This window comes from Siphateles boraxobius, unplaced genomic scaffold, assembly GCF_051911475.1.
Source record: "Siphateles boraxobius isolate OS27281-9 unplaced genomic scaffold, OSU_SipBor_1 5, whole genome shotgun sequence".
NCBI classification, from domain to species: domain Eukaryota; kingdom Metazoa; phylum Chordata; class Actinopteri; order Cypriniformes; family Leuciscidae; genus Siphateles; species Siphateles boraxobius.
Window position 1 is genome coordinate 2,013,125 of NW_027509141.1, and position 26,929 is coordinate 2,040,053.

At 38.2% G+C, this 26,929-nt stretch overlaps 2 protein-coding genes across 4 annotated transcripts; one reads left to right on the forward strand and one right to left on the reverse strand.

Annotated features, from left to right (window-relative positions):
- Positions 1–2,881: 2,881 nt before the first annotated feature.
- Positions 2,882–5,934, reverse strand: tp53rk (TP53 regulating kinase). The gene is made up of 2 exons (XM_077204430.1): positions 5,639–5,934; positions 2,882–4,645 (listed from the first exon to the last, which is right to left on the reverse strand). Exons 1-2 carry the CDS (start codon positions 5,865–5,867, stop codon positions 4,173–4,175), a joined length of 702 nt encoding a protein of 233 aa, XP_077060545.1. The 5' UTR covers positions 5,868–5,934; the 3' UTR covers positions 2,882–4,172.
- A 476-nt stretch (positions 5,935–6,410) lies between these two features.
- On the forward strand, positions 6,411–23,332 carry slc2a10 (solute carrier family 2 member 10). 3 transcript variants are annotated; one of them, XM_077204415.1, is made up of 6 exons: positions 6,411–6,669; positions 7,061–7,138; positions 9,437–10,621; positions 11,155–11,277; positions 11,371–11,506; positions 23,013–23,332. In XM_077204415.1, exons 2-6 carry the CDS (start codon positions 7,135–7,137, stop codon positions 23,104–23,106), a joined length of 1,542 nt encoding a protein of 513 aa, XP_077060530.1. In that variant the 5' UTR covers positions 6,411–6,669; positions 7,061–7,134; the 3' UTR covers positions 23,107–23,332. The 3 variants fall into 3 exon arrangements, with proteins under 3 accessions (XP_077060530.1, XP_077060529.1, XP_077060531.1); XM_077204414.1 differs by having other exon boundaries at positions 6,454–6,669; positions 9,419–10,621; XM_077204416.1 differs by lacking the exons at positions 6,411–6,669; positions 7,061–7,138 and having other exon boundaries at positions 9,442–9,576; positions 9,725–10,621.
- The last annotated feature ends 3,597 nt before the right edge of the window (positions 23,333–26,929 follow it).

A 26,929-nucleotide genomic window follows, 5' to 3' on the forward strand; every position in this document is an offset into this window, starting at 1 on the left:
TACGGTGAGGATCAAGGGTCTTAATACGTAATATAATAATAGTAATTAGTTGATTCTCTCACAAACGTAACCAGCACATTTCTCCCTACATAGCAAACTTATAATACAGCGAGGGAGAAGAACCACATGAAACTATGCAACTATATATTTTTTCTAACAGGGTAGTAAAAGTTTAGCTGGCTAATATGAGCTTTTACTGTGGCTGAGCTGGTTAAAGCGTTAAGCCTTGTTTATACTGGACGCGTCCGCATGAGCCCAAAGGTGCGTGCGGCAAGAATAACGTGATTGTAACAGCACACGCGCCTCGCATCCCCTAGACACCATTAACTACACACAATAGGCTTTTTTTCTCTGATTCTGGAAACTCAATCGACTTAAAATGCTTCCGAGATCGACAGTTGGTGATTCCTGTAACTGTTTTACGGTCAATGACAAGAGTACTAATCAGCTGTCTCACGAACGTAACCCGCACATTTATCCCCACATAGCAAAGCCATAACACAGCGAGGGAGAAGAATTAAGTTACATGAAACAATCCAACTACATATTTTACACCACTGACAAGGGAAAAGTCACTAGTCACGGTGTTTATGGATAGCTTCTAGCTTTCTGCGGCTTCTCTTTCAAGATAGTGACGAAACGCGCTCTGTAACGCTGTTTGTTCGCTGTCGGCCACGGTAGAAACATGACGTCACAATATGTCGACCTTCATAGAAGGGGATTCCAGCGCCTATGTAGATATAAATGCCTCATTCTAAGGTAATAAAAACATTACGGTTTATTAAGTAAGTTCTTTATACACCACTGAACACATAGTTATGGATGTCATATTGCATTTCTGTTAATAGATACTCAAATTTTTTACACATTGCACCTTTAATGCTAATGGGTGAAGTGTCCCTTTAAGGACCCATCAGCCTGCACCATCTAGAGTTTCATGACGGAACTTTTTTATTTGTTTTTATATGTTTAATTTATGAACGTTTTAATGTATTAGAGTTTTAATGTTTTGAAGCATTTTTTTTTTGACCATTTTGCCTATTAACCTTAGCATGTCGTTAGGATGTTATCTGTGCTATGGAAACATTTTTTATGTACGCAATAAAAAATAAAATAGGTAATTGTGATTACATCTTTTCAACTCACAATTGCAAAATTATATAGTCAGAATTGGGAAATGTAAACTCACAATTTCGAGAAAATGTTTTTCAGAACTGTGAGTTTATACCTAGCAATACGGACTTCATAACTTGTTAATATTTCAAATTACTTGCAATTGCGAGGGAAAAAAGCCAGAATTGTGTTTTTTATATCTTGCAGTTATGACTTTATAATTCGCAATTGCAAGTTTAAATCTTACAATTCTGAGAAAAAATATTGGAATTTGTGAGATATAAAATGATATTTCTGCCTGCGATGTAAATTCGCAATCGCGAGAAAAATTCTGAATTGTGAAATAAAAAGTTGCAATTAGCTATTTATTTTTTCATCTCAGCTTACTTTAGTTTTCAAAACAACTATGGCGAATTTGTATTTTTATTTACTATTTTATTTCTATTGGTCAGTCTAGATGGACTGCGCTTTTATTTTTATATCTTTTACTGCATGTTTTGTACAGAAACCGCTAAATTCTCTTTGAGGATGCAAATATGTTTAGAATATGAATAAGCTTTTTTGTACAACCAGGAGAATTCTTGTATTAAGCACTATGCATTAACATTAGTATATTTAACAGTGTATTTCCAAATATCTATTTAAAATATATATTTTTAGATTTAGAGATTAATTAAATTGAAAATTAGTGATCATGTACAGTGTGCTTCTCATTATCAACAAACATCTGGAGATTATGACAATCTTGTCACGTTTTTATACCAGAAACTGCATATTATTGATTTCAACACACAATACAAACAATTAAAGGTGCATTGCGCAACAATTCATGTTAAAAATACACGTTTTCTAACCCATACATGCATAAACAATTGCCTGATGGACTGAATGAGCCCTTCTCTGATCACTGCAATTGCCTCTATAATCCTGTACAGTAAAATAAATAAGAGGGATTCGGGTTCGAATTTGAGACTGGGCGTGACGTCATGCGCGTTCACGCTCACCAGGCTATGTCTCGCAGGTTTGTGTTTTCGCCGGCGCCGCCATTCTCCGCATCAGCGAAGACAACTCGTGCGTCAAAGGTAGAAGATGGATTCAAAGAGACCGGCTTGTAGTCCGTTCCAAACCCCAACGCAAGCTCCACGTAAAGTAAAGAAAAGAAAATTGTCGTCTAGTGCCACCAAAAGGTCCAAATTGGAGTCAGACAGGCGTCGGAGTAAGACGAGAGTCTACCTCGGGAAGGCATTCAACAAATGGAGAGATCTCCGGTCTGCTCTTGGTCTCAAACGGGATCCTCAGTTGGCTTTTTTCTTGATAAAACGGTAAGATGTAGCCCAGTCTCTAATGTTTGATACGGCCAATCTATGTATGACAACAAATGACGATGCGTAAAATGTGTAATGCTTTAGCGTAAGCTAGATACATGTACAATCAGAATTGGTTTTACTACCATTGTTAGTGAACAGTTTCATAAACTAGGAATTGTATTCGGAAGAATAGTACAACATGAAACATAAAACATATCCAATAAAAGATGCTAACTATGTTTTTGTGTATGGCCTACCGGTAACGTTAGCCTTGTGTCCATTGCTAACATGCTAAGGTGTTCATGTCATTGACCAACAAGGAAGAACGCCGTTGCATTGGCTATATTGTATTTTTCGGTAAAAATAGTAAATTGTTCCCGTGAATGTGGTACATTTTGTATGTAGTATATATGAGGTATGTGGGAGCTCGTATTCTATCAAAACGAGGAAAACGTAAAATATTTTGGTATTGTGATAAAATACATATTTTATTCTGAACATTGCAGGAAGGGAAATACAATGGTAAAGGGGTAAATATTTTTACTTTACTCATACTGTTTAGCAGACTAACTATTTACTAAATAAAGTATTGACACATTTCACATTAATGTTTGTCAGTGTGTATTGTCCCTGTCAAAATATCTACTAAATAAATCAGCGCTACATGTAGTTTAGTGATTAGCAAAACAGTTCAAGATTCTTGAGTGTGATATAACATGCTGATAAAATGACCGATAATTAGACAGAAATTTTGAGTAAATTATAACAGAAAAAGGATGTATTTTTATTGGAATATTCTACTTAGCAGATCAATAACAGGCTGAACCCCGCAAGTCTTCGGCGGATTAGCCTGTTTGGCTTTTATGAAAACGTCATGGTGACATTTGATTGTTTATTACCTTGAGACATTTGAGTGAACGTTGTTGACCAACTGTGTATGGTATGATTATTATTTTGAGCTTTTGCGAAGTAATCAATTATATTGTTCATGAACGTGTTTTCATAACAATACAATCATAGGTGGATACAGTAAAAACATAAACAAAGTTTTCTACTACCCCCGTTTTTCCCCTCACACATAAGAGTAATTTACTCAAATGTCTTTCCTTCCATATTTTTGAAATGACTTGCAGATTTATAACTTTATTACCACTGAAGACATTTTGGCTGTACACCAAAGATCTGTGCGGCAGATGCTCCTTTAGTTATGAACAGCTCGTGCTCGTGCATGCGTGCGTGTGCGTGTGGTCCATGAGCGTGCACAACTATGATTGCAGTTTCGCTTGTCGCCAGAGGGGGCGTAGTTCTGCAAAAACTCAGAGACTTGCGTTTTGCACCTTTAAATTTGAATCTAGTTCTTGACTGGTTACATTTACACACGTTTTGAGGAAAGCTGGACCTGTTGAGAAGCTGATTTACATATTTAGCATCACATGTATTTTTAGTAGGGTTCAAAATATTCAGCTGTCATTTTTTGGCAATTATTGCATTATATTATTATTAATTATATTTAACACTACTGTAAGAAAAACATGACCAATCTTTGAACAACATTCCTTATAAACTCATTTTCAAAAAAATAATCAAAGGCTTTTCATGTGTAAATGTAGGTTAAGGGTCATTTTATGAATCAAGAACATTATATTTGTATACTTGTAGTAATCTTTACATTTATATGAACTTTACATTTCCTACAGCAAACTACTTATTAAGCTTGTAAAAAAACAAACTTGTGTGGCACCAATATATATTTTATCCGACCATAGACCTCTTCCGTCCTCTCAACCGAACCTCGTCCAGCTTCTTGATGACCGCAGAAGACTTTTTGGATGAAGCCGAGTAACTTTTCAGAAGTCTCTCAAACAAAGTCTCTGTTTTGGGGTGAGTGCTGAGGAACGCTTTCTCCAACACATACAGGTCAACTCCTTTATCTTCCGGTAGAGCAGAAATGTAACTCAAGCCGAAGTCAATCAGAACCAGGTGAATGTGCTGGTGTTCAGCTCCGGGGATCAGAAGCATGTTGGAGGTCGTGAGATCCCCGTGGATGACGTCTTCGTCGTGCATCTGAGCCAGGACTTCACCGATCTTGTCCACTAGAGCCTGGAGGTGCAGTGGGCTTTGTTCTGATGCGATGTGGTCTCTCACGGACACGGACTGGACAATATCCTCCAGGAAAATGCAGTGAGTGGTGTAGTCAACGAAATACACAACAGGCGCGTTGATACCTGGGACGAAGGAAACCAACAAGTTAATCAGAGTAGATTTAATTATTGTCTATCGCATCTTATTGTGTTTAACCGGTGCGTTTTTCATATGAATGATGAAGAAAAAGAAGAAAAAGAGGTGGATGGAAACATTGCTGGTGTTTCTCAGATATCGCTTACTGCACCTTTAATGAATTGAAGCAATAGCTAAGATAAAAAAAAGCTGTGATGAAGTTAATCTGGTTTATTTTATTTTTTCCCCTTTATGGCTAGAAGTTGTTCTGAATGGCCGGTAACTTAATGATGTAGATGTTCATTTGTATACGACTTGTATACGATACTGACCTGCTCTCCTACGAGGATCTGGTGCCCTATCTAGTGCACTCACTGACCTGCTCTCCTGGATCTGGTGCCCTATCTAGTGCACTCACTGACCTGCTCTCCTACGAGGATCTGGTGCCCTATCTAGTGCACTCACTGACCTGCTCTCCTACGAGGATCTGGTGCCCTATCTAGTGCACTCACTGACCTGCTCTCCTGGATCTGGTGCCCTATCTAGTGCACTCACTGACCTGCTCTCCTACGAGGATCTGGTGCCCTATCTAGTGCACTCACTGACCTGCTCTCCTACGAGGATCTGGTGCCCTATCTAGTGCACTCACTGACCTGCTCTCCTACGAGGATCTGGTGCCCTATCTAGTGCACTCACTGACCTGCTCTCCTGGATCTACTGCCCTATCTAGTGCACTCGCTGACCTGCTCTCCTGGATCTGGTGCCCTATCTAGTGCACTCACTGACCTGCTCTCCTGGATCTGGTGCCCTATCTAGTGCACTCACTGACCTGCTCTCCTGGATCTGCTGCCCTATCTAGTGCACTCGCTGACCTGCTCTCCTGGATCTGGTGCCCTATCTAGTGCATTCACTGACCTGCTCTCCTGGATCTGGTGCCCTATCTAGTGCACTCACTGACCTGCTCTCCTGGATCTGCTGCCCTATCTAGTGCACTCACTGACCTGCTCTCCTGCAGCGCAGTATGGATCGCACCTCCTGCGTGGTTCTGCGGCGCGTCAGTTTCTCGTCGACTTCAGGATGGCGATATAATTTTGTAAATCGCTCTTTAATAACCACGGGCCGCCCCAAAAACGTAGCTCGATAGACACGGGCTTCTGCGCCTTGTTTAATCAGCTGTGCCTCTTTTAAATACGCCGGAACACTCGCTTTTAGTGAGTTTGACTGAGCCATGTTTAAAAATAACCCATGCGCGCTCCCTCTCTCTCCCTGCTTCCGAAAATACACGCTTCTTCTACTTCTTCTTTTACAAGGGCACACAAGCGCACACTGCCACCTACCGTTGTGACTTCACAATATTTTGAAAACATTTTGGGAACGTCACTTCGGATATAAATATACAAATATATTTTATTATATTATTTTGTTTTATTATATGATAGGCCTATATTATATTATATTACAGTATATTGTATAAATTATTATATTATATTACATTACATTTTACATTATAGGCTATATTATTTATCATATTATATTATATTACAGTATATTTTACTATATTATATTACAGTATATTATATAAATTATTATATTATATTACATTATATAACATATTATACTCTGTTATATTACATTACATTTGCCATTATAGACTATATTATTTATTATATTATATTATATCATATTACATTATATTATATTATATTACATTATATTATATATAATGTCGTGTTGGCCAACACTCCCATGATAAGTGTGTGGTATGAGAGCGTCTTCTGTCGCGAGGCTCGTGTAGTGTTTGAGGGAGAGTTAATTCCTCCTGCCACGTAGCCGCGACTTCCCTGGATCATGCACAGACTTCAGGGAAAGAAAGAAAGAAAGAAAGACGCTTCCGAGGAACTTTCCAAGAGCAGAAGGCAGATGAAAAACTGATGCAGATGCAACAGTCGCGTTTCCATGTTAAACAATGACAATGTGAACCGCGTAAAATCACGGGATAAACATCTCGCCTGAGGGATGCTCCCGGTCTGAGGTGAGAGGAGAATAGCGGGAGCTGCTTTTGTTTTGTCTAATAACTGTTGGAAGCTTTATTTTTATGCTTGTGTTGTGAAAAAAGGGTCTTGCAGATGTAATTTCTAACTCCATTTGACAGTAAAGTTTCCATAAAACTTTACAGCGATACGTGGACTCTACAGGCTATGAGTTTCGAAGTTCTTTGAGAACAGGATGCCTGTGAGAAACATCAGCTGCGGGTTATTTTTAGCTAATTAAGAGATCTCGTCTAATTAAATCAATAGCGCCATCATGAGAGTTGTCATGGTGACAGCGTTCTGAAAAAAGCCTGATTAGAACAGATCCGAGATTCTCCTTCAAAAAACTCACAGTTCTCATTTAATATGTCTGTGTTTTTGTTTTGGAAATAGGTTCTGTTCCCGAACGAGACAGACTCGTTGCGTTTTTGATGAACCAGGCCAAGCATCTTTAAATTCGGATAGAAATGGGTAAGTGTCAGACCTGTTCAATGTTTGTTCTTATTTTAGTATGTCATTTTAAAAGTAAATTATCAATGTAGCATATAGCCTAATTGATAATGGACATCTCTATAGCAAACAAATATGACAGATTTCTTTTATGAGTTACGTGCTTTTTAAGTGTTTGAAGCCTGATGGAAATAGGTATGATGACTGACATGCATTAACTACACAAAACATATTCTTGTATAATTATTATAATATATATATATATATGTATATATACACATATATATTAGACAAATCATTGTTTAAGACCTTATGTTTTCTATTTCTTTTCATTTATGAAAGGAGACTTTCTGACTTTTTTTCCATTTGTAAATACATGTGGTTTTAAGTTGACGGGATTATCTTTCGGGATGATCTATCCACACTGTTGGAGTTAGACTGGTATCTGGACTGGTATTGCTTCCTATTGTACATTTAACACATTTTTTGTGGGTTTTTGTGAATTTACAGTAAAAAATGGCAGCTGTGGTTGCCAGAATTGTACTGCAAAAAATACGGTAGCAACACTTTAAGTTTTATGCCTTGAACTTAAATTTACAGTGAAAAAACATAACTGATATAATGTTAATATAACTTAGTACTGAAGTGCTAAAATCTGTTTTGTACCTTTAATACACTGATAGCCACCATAAAAACACAGTAATAAGAAAACCACATGTAGAATCAAAGCTCATCGCAAGTAGCTTTTCCATATGCTGAAGTAAATACTAATGTATAGTCATGCACACAAATACAAAACACCATCATCATAACACACGACTCTAAAGTAATGCAATAAAGATTAATTTAACAGCAGAATATTTACCATAAAAGCCAAATGTATGAAAGCTTGTTTCCACCGTAGAATAAAACAATTTAAAAGCTAATTGCGAGTTTATATCTTGCGAGTTAAAGAGATAGTTCACCCAAAATTGTAAATTCTGTCAGTATTTACTCTCCCTCATGTTGTTCAACCCCGTAAGACCTTCGCTCATCTTCAGAACACGAATTAAGATATTTTTGATTAAATCTGAGAGCTGGATCACTCCTCCATAGGCTTCTTAAGGGATTGAAACACTTATTAAAGACATCGTTAAAATAGTTCAAGTGACTACAGTGGCTCAATCTTAAGTTTATCGAACGACGAGAATACTTTTTGTGCGCAAAAAAAACAAAAATAACGACTTTATTTCAACTATTCATTTCCTTCTCTGTGGGCCTCGAGTGAGTTCACTAGTGTAACAGCGTAAGCTTCTGTTGTTGTACATTACACGCATCACACACATGACCAGCGTCGGCCAATAGTGAGCCTACGTGTGACGTAGCTCTACGCTATTACACTACGCTAACTGACTCGAGGCCCACAGAGAAGGAAATGAATAGTTGAAATAAAGTTGTTATTTTTGTTTGTTTTTGCGCACAAAAAGTATTCTCGTCGCTTGATAAACTTAAGATTGAGCCACTGTAGTCACTTGGAGTATTTTAACGATGTCTTTAATAACTTTTCGGGGCTGGCAAGATTCAATCCCTTAAGAAGCCTATGGAGGAGTGATCCAGCTCTCAGATTTCATCAAAAATATCTTAATTCCTGTTCTGAAGATGAACGAAGGTCTTACGGGGTGGGAACAACATGAGGGAGAGTAAATACTGACAGGATTAAAATTTTTGGGTGAACTATCCCTTTAATGACTTGTTCTTTTTCACTTCCAAAACAGTATTTTACTGTAAAATTACATGAAATGCTGGGAGAAAAAGTTAGAATTGTGAGATAAAAAGTTGCAATTACCTTTTTATTTTTTATTCTGTGGTGGAAACAAGCTTCCATACTAATGTACATGTACACAACTGATAAGAAAAAACAAACAAAAAAGAAAATATTTTAATGTGTCATGTGGGAAATTCTGGGAATGTCAATTTACGGGTTTCATTGTAAATTAAAAAATGACTTGTTCTTTTTCACTTCCAAACACTGTAAATGTAACAGTATTGTACTGTAAAATTACATGAAATGTAATATATGAAATCTTGCATTAGACCTATATCTATGACATTGTTTCACCGTGTATTTAAAAGAACTTACACTAAGCAATTTTTACTGTAGTATACTTACAGTCTTTTACCATTTCAATTATGATAAGTCTTTATTTTAAACACAACTTATTTTTGAGCACGTCAGATTCTCAGAACACCAAGAAAAGTCCTGGATTTCCCTCAATGACCTTCATCCCAGCTGCAAAGTTCATTTCTGTCTTATTTCTGTAGCATTTTTTTCTTCTCTAGGTTGTTCTGTCCTGGCGCTCACTATCATTGCATCCACTCTTGGCGGCCTAGTGTTCGGCTATGAGCTGGGAATAATATCCGGCGCTCTTGCGCAGCTCCAAACTCACTTCTCTCTGGGATGTGTCCAGCTGGAAGCTGTGGTTAGCGCTCTTCTGATCGGATCACTGTTAGCGTCTGTGATTGGTGGATGGCTGATTGACCGTCATGGCAGGAGAACGTCCATTTTACTGAGTAATCTCCTCATTCTGGGAGGCACCATTATCCTAACTGCAAGCATGTCGTTTTCAGCATTGGTGGTTGGACGGGCCATCATTGGCTTTGCGATGAGCATTTCGTCCATGAGCTGCTGCATCTTTGTCTCTGAGATGGTCGCTCCCGATCGTAGAGGTTTGATGGTGAGCCTGTATGAAGTTGGAATTACTGTTGGGATCTTGTTGGCTTATGCAATCAACTACATCTTATCTGGTGTCCATGCAGGATGGAGGTACATGTTTGGATTTGCTATGGTACCATCTCTTATGCAGTTGGTGTCCATTAGGTTTCTACCTCAGCAAACCACCGTAGGCCTCATAGCAGAAGATGATTGGGAAACACCAAATCGCCACCAAGCAGAACATGTGAAATATAGTGTCTTTGACCTTTTCAAAACCAGAGACAACATGCGCAGAAGGACTGGCATCGGCCTCGGGCTGGTGCTCGGTCAACAGTTCACAGGCCAGCCAAACGTCCTCTTCTACGCCTCCACCATCCTCTTCTCAGTGGGGTTTCAGAGCAATGCATCTGCAGTTCTTGCGTCGGTGGGTCTGGGTTTGGTTAAAGTCATTGCTACTCTACTGGCAATGGTTTGTTCAGACAAGGTTGGCCGAAGATCGCTTCTGATTGGTGGATGCACAGTGCTGGCTGTAGGATTGATACTCACTGGTTTCTTGTGTGGACAGTCAGTGATTGACACAACAAAACAATGCACTTCATTGGAACCACATGAAAACCTGACCTCACTAGCGGAAAATCATGAAAACTTGGGCAAAAACTCTGTGGATCAAAGCACTCCATCTACTGGAAATGAAACGCACGAAGCTTATGGACATTCAAATATTTTATCGCACTCAGAGGATATGTATAAGTGGATGATTTTCATCTGCATGATGGCAGTTGTGAGCGCTTTCTCAGTGAGCTTTGGACCAAGTAAGTTGCCTTTGAGTTTACATTTACTGTAGTTGGGTCATTCATGGAATAATCAACCAAATTTTGGAAACTTCCCCGGCTCAAATTTTCTTTTGATGTTAATATTTTTTTCTGAAGAAAGACAAACATAAATATAATGATGAAAGCCAAAATATTAAATGTCACAGATGTAAATGTATGAGTAATTCACTATTTTGTAGAGGTATACCAAATGTGGGTCACTTTGCATACATCTGATACTTTTTTCTTTTAAAGAGGAATATCTGAACAACAAATAATGATGAAACTAGAAATGTACAGTACCGGTCAAAAGTTTGGAAATTATTATTATTTTTAATGTGTTTGAAAGAAGTCTCTTTTGCTCATCAAGCCTGCATTTAATTGATCAAAAATACAGAAAAAAATGTAATATTGTGAAATAGTATTACAATTTAAAATAATACTTTAAAATATAATTTATTTCTGTGATGCAAAGCGGAAATTTTATTTTCAATAATGCTTTAATTGCATGAAACTTCATATGTGGTTCACAGTGACATGGCTGGTGCTCAGTGAAATATTTCCAAAGGAAGTCAGAGGAAGAGCCTATTCATTCATCAACTGCTTCAATGTGGGGGCCAACCTCATAGTTACCTTTTCTTTCTTGAGTATAATAGGTATGCACAACAACGAAGACCAAACACATGAAATATGCAATGCATATGTAAATTATTTTGATAATTTTCCCATGATTTTGATGTTTTCCTCAGATGTGATAGGTCTGTCTGGAATATTCTTTGTGTATGGGGTGATCGGTATTGCAGCCGTTGTATTCATCTATATTGTTCTACCAGAGACCAAAGGAAAATCTCTTCATAAAATTGACAGAGAGCTCTCTCAGACACGGTAAGAAAACATGTTTGGTTTAAATAAAAAACTGAATGTGTGCTTGCTGTGTGTAGAATGAGTGGTCGAATATTTGTCATTTTTTGAAATATCGGCATTGGCCAGTAGGGAATGTGAAGGTGAGTCATGCAGGACGTGGGCACCATCTTTACAGGCACGATCTCTGTTTACCTTTCGTATAATAGTGGGTGTGTTTGGCTAAAACGAGGTAAAATTGAAGAAGAACGGAAGTTCACCCAAAAATGAAAATTCTGTCAGTAATTACTCACCCTCATGTTGTTCCAACTCAATAAGACCCTCGTTCATCTTCAGAACACGAATTAAGATATTTTTGATTAAATCTGAGAGCTGGATCACTCCTCCATAGGCTTCTCCAGGGATTGACACTTGTTCCCCGAAAAGTTATTAACCCTTCGGAGTCTTGGGCTATTTTGGCCGTTTTTGAGTACTTTTATTTTTTTTAAATTTTGCAACATAAAAAAATGTTTACCATACAAATGTTTGGTATAATTTTTTTCAGCACAACATCACCTATATGACCAGACAATTAGTTTTTCACTTTGATGTACTCTATCAACATACTGGACCCAAAATCACACAAAAAACACAAAATCCGAATAGAAAAATTATAGCTTTTCTACTACAAAAAACACAAACATGCTCAATGAAGCATTTTAAAAGGTTTAAAATGTAAACACAAGTTGTAAATGTCAACATATACAGGTACAATTCAGATATAATCAACCTATATACAAAAAAAATATGATTTACAAAAAAAAGCGTGTGTAGCCATAGGCCTTTTTTCTTTATTTTTAGCTCAGCCCCTTTTAAAAAAATGTTGTGCACACAATTATTCAGAGAGCTAAATTTAAGGCCTTGCATTCCCAGAGTATGAGGGTCCACATATAGTGCAAATACAACATAAAAATTTTAAAATTGAGATAAAATTAAACTATATGCAGCAAAAAGCAGGTGTGGCAATAGGCGTTTTTTCTTTTCTTTTTTGCTTAGAAACTCTACAAAACAATTCATGTACAATTACACAGATAGCTACATTACAGGGCTTTCATTCCTTGAGTAAGAGGGGTTCCTCAATAGTGCAAATATACCATACAATAGGTAAAATGAACACAAAATCAAATTATACATACAACTATTTACAGCAAATATCAGGTGTTTTTTATTTTTATTTTTTATCTGTGCCTCTCCTCAAAACAGTTTAGCTAAATCTACTCCTAAACTACCTAAACTACTCCTAAACTACCTAAACTATCTACACTACTCCTAAACTACTCTCAAAATCTACTCAAACTCTTCCAAAAACTAGCAATAATCTCTCTCTATATATATAACGTATATATGTCTATCTTTATCAACTCCGTAAATCCTCTGCCTTTCAATTTTGCGTCTTAGCTCAGTTGGCTCCTCCTCCATTCCCTCAAACGTGCAGCCTGAAGAGCAGAGTCAGCAGATTCACACATTTTTCTCCGTTTTGTTTTATGACAAAAACCGACGAAGTTATTAGAATAAATGCAACGCCTGTCGCATCCCATCTTGCGTTCTTTTACGAACGCGTCAGTATTTTTTTATATAAAGTTTAAATGATCATATCTCCGTTTTTACTTGGTCTATCAACACAAAACAAAAAGTAAAATAGAATCTCAAGCCAGCACTTTCGACAGAAGTGGACGGCAGCGCTCAACGTGACTTTGTTTTTATGCTTCGACGTCTTAAACTGGTCATGTAACTTGATCACGCCGGCGTGATCGGCGACCCCGAAGAGTTAAAGACATCGTTAAAATAGTCCAAGTGACTACAGTGACTCAATCTTAAGTTTATCAAGCGACGAGAATACTTTTTGTTCGCAAAAACAAACAAAAATAATGACTTTATTTCAACTATTCATTTCCTTCTCTGTGGGCCTCGAGTCAGTTCACTAGTGTAACAGCGTAAGCTTCTGTTGTTGTACATTACACGCATCACACACATGACCAGTGTCGGCCAATAGTGAGCCTACGTGTGACGTAGCTCTACGCTATTACACTACGCTAACTGACTAGAGGCCCACAGAGAAGGAAATGAATAGTTGAAATAAAGTTGTTATTTTTGTTTGTTTTTGCGCACAAAAAGTATTCTCGTCGCTTGATAAACTTAAGATTGCGCCACTGTAGTCACTTGGAGTATTTCAACGATGTGTTTAATAACTTTTCGGGGAACAAGTGTCAATCCCTTAGAAGCCTATGAAGGAGTGATCCAGCTTTCAGATCTAATCAAAAATATCTTAATTCGGGGGACTTCCGGTGGTGGTGTAACGAGATAGACGTGTTTGGTGACCGCTCTCCGAGATTGATGGAAAATACCCACAAAAACTTGACGATATATTATCCATTAACAGAGTAAGTTAAGCATTTGAGTGGGGTTCAAAACATTAAAGGCCAAAAAGACGCAAAATGCCTAAAGGAGACAAATCAATAACCGCGACAAAAGCTAGCAATGTAACCGAGCAAGCAAGCACGAGCCCGGGCGGAACTAACAAAATCTCAAGCGCTATATTGGAAGCAATAGAAACGCTTAAATCCGAAATGAAGGAGGACAATGATAAATTAAGGAAGGACATCAATGCCCTGCGCCAGGAGGTGGGTAACAAACTTGACAATCTGACGGAGGAAGTGAGAGGCCTGACTGAAAGAATGGAAGAAGCGGAGAGTCGCGTGGGACGTGTTGAGGACATGACACTGGATTTGACTGAAGCGCTGACTGAAAGCATTAAGCGACAGAGGAGTATTCAAAACAAACTGACCGATCTCGAATCCAGATCGCGAAGGAACAACATTCGCCTTTTCGGGGTAGAAGAGGGAGAGGAAGGGAAGTCGGTGACGCAATTCGTGACAGATTTCTTCAAGCGTGAGTTACCTTTGCCAGCGGACTTGGATCTTAAAATTCAGCGAGCCCACAGAGTCTTCGCAGCTAACCCCCGACCCAATAAAAACCCGAGACAAATTATAGTAAATTTTCAAGAATATACTACTAAAGAGCTAATCCTCAAGGAAGCGTGGAAAAAGGGTCGCATTCAGTCAAATGGGAGAAACATTTATTTTGACCACGAACAGAGATCATCCAAAAATGCATGGCATATCAAGAGATTAAGAAAGTGCTGAAGGAAAAAGGTGTTCGTTTCCAAACACCCTACACGAGTATACGAATCCATTGGGATAGTGGCATTGGAACATACAGCAGCGCACACGAAGCTGGGATGGAGTTGTGGAAGCGGGGCTTGGAAGTGGAGGTGCCGACAGCGGTTAAGGAAGAAGTTGCTATGGAGACTCGACTACAGAAGTCCTTGGGATGGCAGCGGGAGGCGCGTCCCCGGCGAGAGCACACAGTCCCTACGGCGCAGGGGGCAAAAGAGAAACTGATGGAGTTTTAGAGAAGCGGGAAAAAATGAAGGATGAGGAGCTTTCGCATTACTGACACAGGAAGGCCTCCGTAATTCACAGGACTGATGGAGAGGCACCAGAGAAGGAGTTAGGACGTTGGACACTTAGGATGGAAGTAGTTTCCAAACCTTACATAGGGCCCTCCCTTTACGGGAGACACTACCCTAGGCCTACCGACGGGGCCCAGTTGGGAGAGATATTTTTCGCTTTGAGTTGGAGTCACAGGTATCCCAAGTTTTATTGTCTTTATTTATTTTATTTTTTAAACTTTTTTGTTCTCGTTAATAGTTCCTGTTCATTTGTGGGGTTTACAGCAATAATTTACTCAGGGTATGAGTGGGTCATATAAACTGAAAATTGAGACAATAAATGTAAATGGTCTGGGTAACCCGATAAAGAGGAGTAGGGTGATAACGAAATTTAAAATGGGATAATTTGCAAGTGATGTTCATACAAGAAACTCATATGTCAAATGAAGAACATGAGAAATTTAAAAAGCTTGGGTTACATAAATTCATTTTACAGTTCGCACACGAATAGCAGAAGGAGAGGAGTTATTACCCTAATTTCAAATACTGTTAATTTTGAATTGACTGAGGAATGTTCCAATAAACATGGCAGATATGTGATTGTTAAAGGGAGGATTGATAATACTGTAGTCACATTAGTCAATGTGTATGCTCCCCCTGAGGAAGACAAAACATTCTTCAACTTATTGTTTGACAAAATAACAGTAATGAGTGAGGGGATTTTGATACGTGGAGGTGATTGGAACACAATTTTGAATTACACTAAAGACACTACAAGTACTAAAAGATATAAAAACATCAAATCCAAGAATCTTAAAATTCTAATGAAAGATGCAGGTGTGATGTTTGGAGAGTTCTGCGTCCATTAGAGAGAGACTATATGCATTATTCAGCTGCTCATAAGGTACATTCTAGGATTGACTACTTTCTGATGAATACAATAGATAGACATCGGGTAATAGACTGTGAAATCGGAATAGCAGATGTGTCAGATCACAATGCTATATACTTGACTATACATATTGATAGTCCAAACAAAACAACATTATGGAAAATGAATGTTAATATTCTTGATAATGAAATTGCGGTGCATGAAATCAAAAAAGAGATTCAAGACTGTATAGCCAATAATAAGGATGAACAAATAGAGCCAACAATTTTTAATGGGACACTATAAAAGCAGTGATGAGAGGAAACCTGATATCAAGGCTAGCTCACATTAAAAAAAAGAAAAAGCTATTACAAGCAGAATTGGAAAAAAATATGAGAAAACTAGAAAAACAACAGCATACAGATAAGAGTGATAAATTGGCTGGTATGATAAAAGGAATTAGAAAACAACTATCAGACATGGCAAACGAGGGAACAGAAAAGAAACTGAGATTCACAAAACAAATATTTTATGAATCAGGTGCCAAAGCAACCAAAATACTAGCAAAAAGATTAAGATCACAGCAAATAAGGAACTCAATTAACAAAATCAGAGATCCAGAAAGTAAGGTCATAAAATATGAACCTGAGGAAATCAAAAATATTTTTCATAAATATTACAAATCTCTGTATAATCATTCAGAACAAGTAGATAAAAAAGAAATTGAAGATTATTTAGCTGAATTAGATCTCCCCTCCATAGGAACTACTCAAAATGGGTTATTAAATTCACCCATTACTAAAAAAGAGCTTGATAATGCTATCAGTAGATTGAAATGCAAAAAAAGTCCAGGTACAGATGGATATCCTAATGAATGGTACAAAGTTTATAAAGAAGACCTTGCCCCTGTATTGTTGGAATCTTTCAATTGGACACTCAAACATGCAAAATGCCCTCCCTTGTGGAAAGAGGCCATGATAACAGTCATACCAAAGGAAGGTAAAAATAAAGAGTTATGTGAGTCCTACCGTCCAATTTCCATTTTGAATGTTTATTATAAATTATTCACGTCTATAATCGCTAGAAGTTTAGAAACCTTTCTCCCAGACCTGATAGATGAGGACCCGACGGGTTTTATAAAAGGTCGCCAAACACAAGATAACATTCGGCGCACATTAAATATAATTAATGAAGTCAATAAACAGAGCACTCCTACAGCCTTAGTAAGTCTTGACGCGGAAAAGGCTTTTGATAGAGTCAGCTGGAATTTCCTTTTTGCGGTTTTGAAAAGAATGGGTTTTGATAAAACTATCATTAAATGTATACAGGCACTATACGATAAACCAGTGGCTAGAATTAAAATAAATGGCGACTTAACAGACAGATTCGGGCTCTTCAGAGGGACAAGGCAGGGATGCTGTCTGAGCCCCTCCCTATTTGCCCTGTTTATAGAGCCTTTGGCTCAGTATATAAGACAAAGTAAAAAACTTAAAGGAATCACAGTCGCTAAGGATGAACATAAGTTAGGTCTTTTTGCAGATGATATTATCATATACCTCAGCAATCCGGATTATACGATTCCAAGTAAGATTAAGATGGCGCCGCGGATGGCTGCCTCGGTGTGGAGCTCTCCAGCTATTGTGTTGTTTTTGTTCGTTTGTTCAAGTTTCACCAAAGACGAACTACTGGACATTAGGAAACACACACCAGAAACCTTTTCTACAGTTTTTGATTATTCAGACGTTTTGCTGGACATTCTCGTCGGAGGGGCAGCGGTGTTGTTCAAACGCGCGTTCAGACGCAAACGCGGGAAGCGTGCCGGCGCGCTGGTTAAACTCCGCGAGCACGGCCTGCGCACTGCACTCCCCAGTATTCATCTCGCGAATCTCCGATCCCTTCCTAACAAAACGGATGAACTTCTTCTCCTCACCCACACTAACAAGGATTTTTTAAACTCTGCTGCTTTGTGCTTCACTGAAACCTGGCTGAGTGAAGCCATACCGGACAACGCAATACATCTGCTTGGCTTCCAGCTGCTCCGAGCGGATCGCATCGCGGAGCTAACGGGGAAAACGAGAGGTGGTGGATTGTGTTTCTACATTAACGAAAGTTGGTGTTCAGATGTAACAACACTGAAGAAGATGTGCTCTCCTAATTTAGAGGCACATTTCATAAACTGTAAACCCTTCTACTCGCCTCGGGAATTTTCCTCTTTCATTCTCGTGAATGTATACATCCCTCCAGACGCGTGTGTGAGCACGGCGGTACAACAGCTGGCTGAACAAATATCTGAAACGGAACAAAGGTACCCAGACTCTCTTTTAATCATTCTTGGGGATTTTAACAAAGCAAATCTTTACCGTGAACTACCAAAATACAGACAGCACGTTACATGTCCCACCAGAGACAGTAATATACTGGACCACTGTTACACCACAATAAGAAATGCATATCACTCCGTCCCACGGGCAGCTTTGGGTCTCTCTGATCACTGTTTGGTTCATCTCATACCGACCTACAGGCAGAAACTGAAATCAGCTAAACCTGTAATAAGGACTGTAAAAAGATGGACTAATGAAGCAGAGCAGGATCTACAGGCCTGCTTTGATTGCACTGATTGGATTGTTTTTGAAGCTGCTACCAACGATCTGGATGAGCTCACAGATACTGTAACATCATATATAAGTTTCTGTGAGGATATATGCATTCCTACCAGGACATTCTTATCATTCACTAATGATAAACCATGGTTTACTGGGAAACTCAAACACCTTCGTCATGCCAAAGAGGATGCTTACAGAAGTGGGGATAAAATCTTGTATAACCAGGCCAGAAACAGATTGACAAAGGAGATCAGAGTTGCTAAAAGGAACTACTCTGATAAACTGAAAAACCAGTTTTCATCCAACGACCCATCATCAGTCTGGAATGGCCTGAGGAACATTACCAACTACAAGTCACCATCCCCCCAATCTGTGGACAATCAACACCTGGCTGATGATTTAAATTAATTTTACTGCCGGTTTGAAAAGCCCTCATTCACACCACACACCCGGTCTGTTCTGCACTTCACACATTCACCATCACTTCCTGCACTCCCATTATTACTCCCCCCTCCTGCCATCCAACCTGAGCTTAAGGTCTGTGAGGAGGACGTGAGCCGAGTCTTCAAAAAACAGAAGACTAGGAAAGCCTCAGGCCCAGACGGCATCTCATCTGCTTGTTTAAAAGCCTGCGCTGACCAACTGGCCCCGGTCTAAACGCAGATCTTCAACAGATCATTGGAGCAGTGTGAAGTTCCCTGCTGCTTCAAACGCTCCACTATCATTCCTGTACCCAAAAAACCCAAAATCAGTGGACTTAATGACTACAGACCTGTCGCTCTCATGTCTGTGGTCATGAAGTCGTTTCAAAGACTGGTGCTTGCCCACCTGAAGGACATCATTGGACCCCTGCTGGATCCCTTTCAGTTTGCTTACAGAGCAAACAGGTCTGTGGATGATGCAGTCAACATGGGACTCCATTATATCCTGCAACATCTCGACAGACCAGGGACTTATGCAAGGATCCTCTTTGTGGACTTCAGTTCGGGCTTCAATACCATCATGCCTGGTCTTCTCACAGCCAAACTAACCCAGCTTTCCATGCCATCCTCGATCACCAGCTTCCTGACGGACCGGCAGCAGCGAGTGAGACTGGGAAAACACATATCCAAGACACTCAGAATCAGCACTGGCGCCCCCCAAGGGTGCGTTCTCTCCCCACTGCTCTTCTCCCTGTACACTAATGACTGCACTTCTAAAGACCCCACTGTCAAGCTCCTGAAATTTGCAGACGACACCACTGTCATCGGTCTCATCCAGAACGGTGACGAGTCTGCTTACAGACTGGAGGTTGAACAGCTGGCTGTCTGGTGCAGTTATAACAACCTTGAGCTGAACAGGCTCAAAACAGTGGAGATGATCGTGGACTTCAGGAGGAACAGCTCAGCACTCCCCCCACTCACCATCATGAACAGCACTGTGGAAGCAGTGGAGTCATTCAGGTTCCTGGGCACTATCATCTCTCAGGACCTAAAGTGGGAAAATCACATTGACTCCACTGTGAAAAAGCCCCAGCAGAGACTGTACTTCCTTCACCAGCTGAGGAAGTTCAACTTGCCACAGGAGCTGCTGATTCAGTTCTACTCAGCCGTTATTGAGTCTGTTTTATGCACTTCCATCACTGTCTGGTTTGGTTCAGCTACCAAATCAGACATCAGGAGACTACAACGGACAGTCCGGACTGCGGAGGGGATTATTGGTGCCGCCCTGCCAAACCTCCAGTGTATTGTATTGTATAAATACAAAAATAGATTTTTTTTAAATATATATCTTAATTCGTGTTCCGAAGATGAACGAAGGTCTTACGGGGTTGAACAACATGAGGGTGAGTAAATACTGACAGAATTTTCATTTTTGTACAGAATTATATTGATATTATTGTATTATTATTGTACAGAATATCAAAGCAAATTGTTAATTGAAAACAAAATAAATATAATTTGATTCATGCAATGTGGCCTGGCTTTATCATCTGCCAACATGAACCACAAATTCAACATCATTCATCAACTATCCTGGTTATAACTGTTAGTCATCATGGAATATACAATACACAACCTCTTGCTTTGGACAACTTTTAACAAACGTAGTATGCAGTGGAGGACAGTAACTAAGTAAAGTTTTTCCTCCTGATTATGGCAACCCACACGATCCGGCGTCTTCTCGTCAGCTCCTCGACCTGCTTCCCTGGTTGTTTTTTCCAAGAAGGAAAGCTGAAAAATGTATTCCGTTGTTCAGTTTCCTCCCTGAACAATCATGTGACCTGCTATGGCAGTTCTTGATCGAGCAGCACTGACCAACCATATCGACGTTTATTAAAATCTCGACAGAAAATCCAAACACAGCCTCCAACACACGAATTCAAATACAGCGGGATAGGGCGCGATCCTCTAAATATGGCGGCAGACCCATAATGCAACACGGCGTGATGTCACCTTCACATTCCCTATAGAGAGCCTAAGTCCCTCCCCTCTGCTTCTGGCTCATGGGACCTTATTTCGGAAAAAATATGTATGGTTGTCAATGGCGAGAGACAACTTATCTTTTTATTCCGTCTGAACTGTGCCCTGAATTACACATATGATGTTTGTCAATTTAACCCTCCGGGGTCCTTCATTACAGAATCACACTCAGGACCTTCGGGTCCAAATGGGCCGGAAGGGTGGGATTCATATTTATTAAAAGAAAATCATAATTTTTTTTTTTTTACTTGTTTTTTATAATATTTTTTGTTTTCTTTTTTGGTGTTTTGAGAATTTTATGATTTATAATTAATATTTAGGCAATAAATATGACCCATTTCCCCCCAGTTTCCCCCCCATTGAATATAATAGAAAATTATAAACAAAAATAAATATATTTTTTTATTTTTTTAAAGCGATATTTCATTTTAGAGTCAAGCCTAGACCTCATGAAAGCAATTTTTGAAATGAGATGGATGCAATCTGGTGGACAAACTGAGCATTTTAAAAATGCAAAACACATATGAAATCTGAATTTATTAGTTTGTTTATGTATAAAAGTGTGTTTGTGTGTGTGTGTGTGTGGATGTGTCTGTTTTGCACTCTTGATGTTTTATAGATTCACCCCTTCACTGTTGTGTGCTTTTTTTCTGGATCGTGGCTGATTTGTAGATTGTACGCACAAAAAAACTCGGTATTTTCACATTTTTGCCATTCATTTCCTATGCGGGTCCATTTGGACCCGAAGGTCCTGAGTGTTACAATTTTTTTTACAACCACTTAGATTATTCAAATCCTGTCCCCAATTTTTTTGGGTGTTCATATACCAAGTACCAAAAAAGTCACCAAATTTCAGACCATTCCGATGAAGCTATGATTTTAAAAAAATATATATTTAAATGCGTCGGGTCCATTTGGGCCGGAGGACCCTAAAGACAATTATTAAAATAATAATAATAATAATTCATTACATTTATATAGCGCTTTTCTAGGCACTCAAAGCGCTTCACATAGAAGGGGGGATCTCCTCAACCACCACCAATGTGCAGCATCCACTTGGATGATGCGACGGCAGCCATATTGCGCCAGAACGCCCACCGCACACCAGCTTACTGGTGGAGAGGAGACAGAGTAATAAAGCCAATTAGTATATAGGGATGATTAGGTGGCCACGATGGACAGAGGCCACTGGGCAAATTTTGCCAGGATCCCGGGGTTACACCCCTACTCTTTCGAAAGACATCCTGGGATTTTTAATGACCACAGAGAGTCAGGGCCTCGACTTTCTTAAAGTCAAGAAAGTCACAGTTTGTCATAAAACAGAAGAGTCACATTTAGTTTTATGTAAAAATCGCTCAACGAACTACATCTCTCGTCTCGCACTATGTACGTCACCAAGCTCGTGTGTGTGCAGTCTGGTACAAAACACACAGGCATGACGGCGTAACGTTACGATTATAACGTTAGATTAAAGAAAAAATTACAGACTTTAGCTTCAGTAAAGTTAGTTTCATTCATTGAGAGAAAAGGTAAGACGTCACATGCGCGCCTTTTGGGTTTGTAGTGTTTGTAATTACGTATCTTCACAGTCTTATACCTCAACAGTTTTATATCAAACTGCGACTTTCTTGACTTTAAAATGTATATTTTAAATTGACAAACATCATATCTGTAATTCAGGGCACAATTCAAAGGGGATCCTAATATTTGTTGTCTCTCGCCATTGACTACCTTACAATATTTTTCCGAAATAAGATCCCATGGTGGTCCACCGGAAGGGGAGGGACTTAAGCTTTCTATACGTTTTTTCTGTTTGGCCAAGGTGTCGGAAGTGAGACTTTTATTTTGACGGATCGCCAGACTTTTATTTTGAAAGCGCTGAGAACGCCAGTTTCTGAGCACACAGTGCTTATCCTCTCTGTTTAATAGTTCTGTCTTATGTTTTTAGATAGAACTGTTACAAAGAAAGTAAACGGTATACGAAAAAGTATTATAGTCTTGAGAAACTGGAATAGTGATGGACGCTGGACTTGTGCGTGATGCGATTCAGCATTATTCAACAAATCCAATCAATGCAATACTCAAAATATGTTATTTCTTTTAGATTTATCCACAGAGAAGTCGTCTGCAATATTTTCCAAAGAAGGCATTTCTCTCCAGGCTATCAGAGAGTTCACTTGACGAGTACAACAACATGACATGAGGTGGAAAGTTATAAAATTCCTCTGATGACGTCAATATGAATAATTCTGTTCACTGCCTGATATTACATGTATTGCTCCACGTTTTAATAATAATTAATAGCTTTACCATTTGTAGTAACTATTGTACTCTGGTTTATATGTTAGGAATTAGTATTAAATCTTTTTGAAATCACCATATACTTTTATAATTAATAAAAAATAAATTACCCTTTCATGACTGTTATTTTAATGCATTCATATTTTGTGACAATATTTATGTTGTAGGATTGGGCTGAACGTTTAAAGAACACATTCAAATGAAATATTTTAGATTTAAACACTGATTATGTGTGATGAGGAACTGCTCACAGGATAAAGAAAAAATTTACAGAGGGACATCTAAGCTAATGTTATATGTATTTTTGTTTTTATATACTTTTTGAAATTGATATTCACTTTATATATGCAGTTCAAATTAAAATCAGATGTGATACATGCTTTGAAGACAATAGGACCCAATGTACTGAGTTAATATGATGGAATTTCCCCTATTGATTTTTAAATTTTAAATATTGATTTTAAATTTAAGTGTTTTACCTGTATTTTGAATTAGGCATTGCATTGTTTTAGGATTAAAGGAAATGTCCAAGCAGACATTTTTAGTGTAAAAAAGTTTTCAAAAAATTAATCTTTCCTCTCTAATTAAATATAACGTCTTTATGTTAACACAACATTTTAGTAGTATGAAATCACTTAAAGGGCAAGTTAACCCAAAAATGAAATTCTTTCATCATTTACTCACACTAAAGTTGTTCCAAACCCGTATGAGATTCTTGTTCTGCTGAACACAAAAGAAGATATTTTGAAGAATGTTGTGGGGCACCATTGACTTCCATAGTATGGAGAAGGAAAAAATCCATCAGAATTGTTTGGTATTTCCTTGCCACACTGTTAATTCTGGCTTAGTCAAATGAAGCGAGTACAAAGACTGGATGAGCAGTGATTCTTTATTACTGGATTGTGGCATAGGGAAGTTATGCATTGCTGTATTTATACAAAAATAAAATATGCCATGGCATTGCCATTTTCCACAGTGAGAGGAGCTGAAGACATTACGTTGTGTTGAGTAAACGCGACTGTGACCTGACGTGAGCTACGGTAAACAGCACCAAACTACGACCACAACTGTATGATGGCAGTATCATTCACACTTGAGAGGATCTGAGGATCTGCTCACTGAATGCAGAGAGAAATACTGCGCTACAGCGCGCTTCACTGGATGCTCCGTTTTTTAAGTAAAAGCTAAGCTTTTTAATGGCACGAGTCACGACACGTATGTAATATCACAGCCTGCACACCTCTGCCTGAATATATGCATTAAAGGGATAGTTCACCCAAAAATGAACATTAACACATGATTTACTCACTCACCCTCAAGCCATCCTAGGTGTAAGTGCAATTCCTAAAAGTGCATCTATCCATCATAAAAGTGCATCTATCCATCATATCACTTTTATGATGATAGATGCACTTTTATGATGGATAGATGCACTTTTATGATTGACAGATGCACTTTTATGATGGATAGATGTACTTTTATGATGGATAGATGTACTTTTATGATGGACAGATGCACTTTTATGATTGACAGATGCACTTTTATGATGGATAGATGTACTTTTATGATGGATAGATGCACTTTTATGATTGACAGATGCACTTTTATGATGGATAGATGTACTTTTATGATGGACAGATGCACTTTTATGATGGATAGACGCACTTTTATGATGGATAGATGCACTTTTATGATGGACAGATGCACTTTTATGATGGATAGACGCACTTTTATGATTGACAGATGCACTTTTATGATGGATAGATGTACTTTTATGATGGATAGATGTACTTTTATGATGGACAGATGCACTTTTATGATTGACAGATGCACTTTTATGATGGATAGATGTACTTTTATGATGGACAGATGCACTTTTATGATTGACAGATGCACTTTTATGATGGATAGATGCACTTTTATGATGGACAGATGCACTTTTATGATGGATAGACGCACTTTTATGATTGACAGATGCACTTTTATGATGGATAGATGTACTTTTATGATGGACAGATGCACTTTTATGATGGACAGATGCACTTTTATGATGGATAGATGCACTTTTATGATGGATAGATGCACTTTTATGATGGATAGATGTACTTTTATGATGGATAGATGTACTTTTATGATGGACAGATGCACTTTTATGATGGATAGATGCACTTTTATGATGAATAGATGCACTTTTATGATGGATAGATGCACTTTTATGATTGACAGATGCACTTTTATGATGGATAGATGCACTTTTATGATGAATAGATGCACTTTTATGATGGATAGATGCACTTTTATGATGGATAGATGCACTTTTATGATGGATAGATGCACTTTTATGATTGACAGATGCACTTTTATGATGGATAGATGCACTTTTATGATGAATAGATGCACTTTTATGATGGATAGATGCACTTTTATGATTGACAGATGCACTTTTATGATGGACAGATGCACTTTTATGATGGATAGATGCACTTTTATGATGGATAGATGCACTTTTATGATTGACAGATGCACTTTTATGATGGACAGATGCACTTTTATGATGGATAGATGCACTTTTATGATGGACAGATGCACTTTTATGATGGATAGATGCACTTTTATGATGGATAGATGCACTTTTATGATTGACAGATGCACTTTTATGATGGATAGATGCACTTTTATCATGGACAGATGCACTTTTATGATGGATAGATGCACTTTTATGATGGATAGATGTACTTTTATGATGGACAGATGCACTTTTATGATGGACAGATGCACTTTTATGATGGATAGATGCACTTTTATGATGAATAGATGCACTTTTATGATGGATAGATGCACTTTTATGATTGACAGATGCACTTTTATGATGGATAGATGCACTTTTATGATTGACAGATGCACTTTTATGATGGATAGATGCACTTTTATGATGAATAGATGCACTTTTATGATGGATAGATGCACTTTTATGATTGACAGATGCACTTTTATGATGGATAGATGCACTTTTATGATGAATAGATGCACTTTTATGATGGATAGATGCACTTTTATGATTGACAGATGCACTTTTATGATGGATAGATGCACTTTTATGATGAATAGATGCACTTTTATGATGGATAGATGCACTTTTATGATTGACAGATGCACTTTTATGATGGACAGATGCACTTTTATGATGGATAGATGCACTTTTATGATGAATAGATGCACTTTTATGATGGATAGATGCACTTTTATGATTGACAGATGCACTTTTATGATGGACAGATGCACTTTTATGATGGATAGATGCACTTTTATGATGAATAGATGCACTTTTATGATGGATAGATGCACTTTTATGATTGACAGATGCACTTTTATGATGGATAGATGCACTTTTATGATGGATAGATGCACTTTTATGATGGATAGATGCACTTTTATGATGATAGATGTACTTTTATGATGGATAGATGTACTTTTATGATGGACAGATGCACTTTTATGATGGATAGATGCACTTTTATGATGAATAGATGCACTTTTATGATGGATAGATGCACTTTTATGATTGACAGATGCACTTTTATGATGGATAGATGTACTTTTATGATGGATAGATGTACTTTTATGATGGATAGATGTACTTTTATGATGGATAGATGCACTTTTATGATGGATAGATGTACTTTTATATTGGATAGATGTACTTTTATGATGGACAGATGC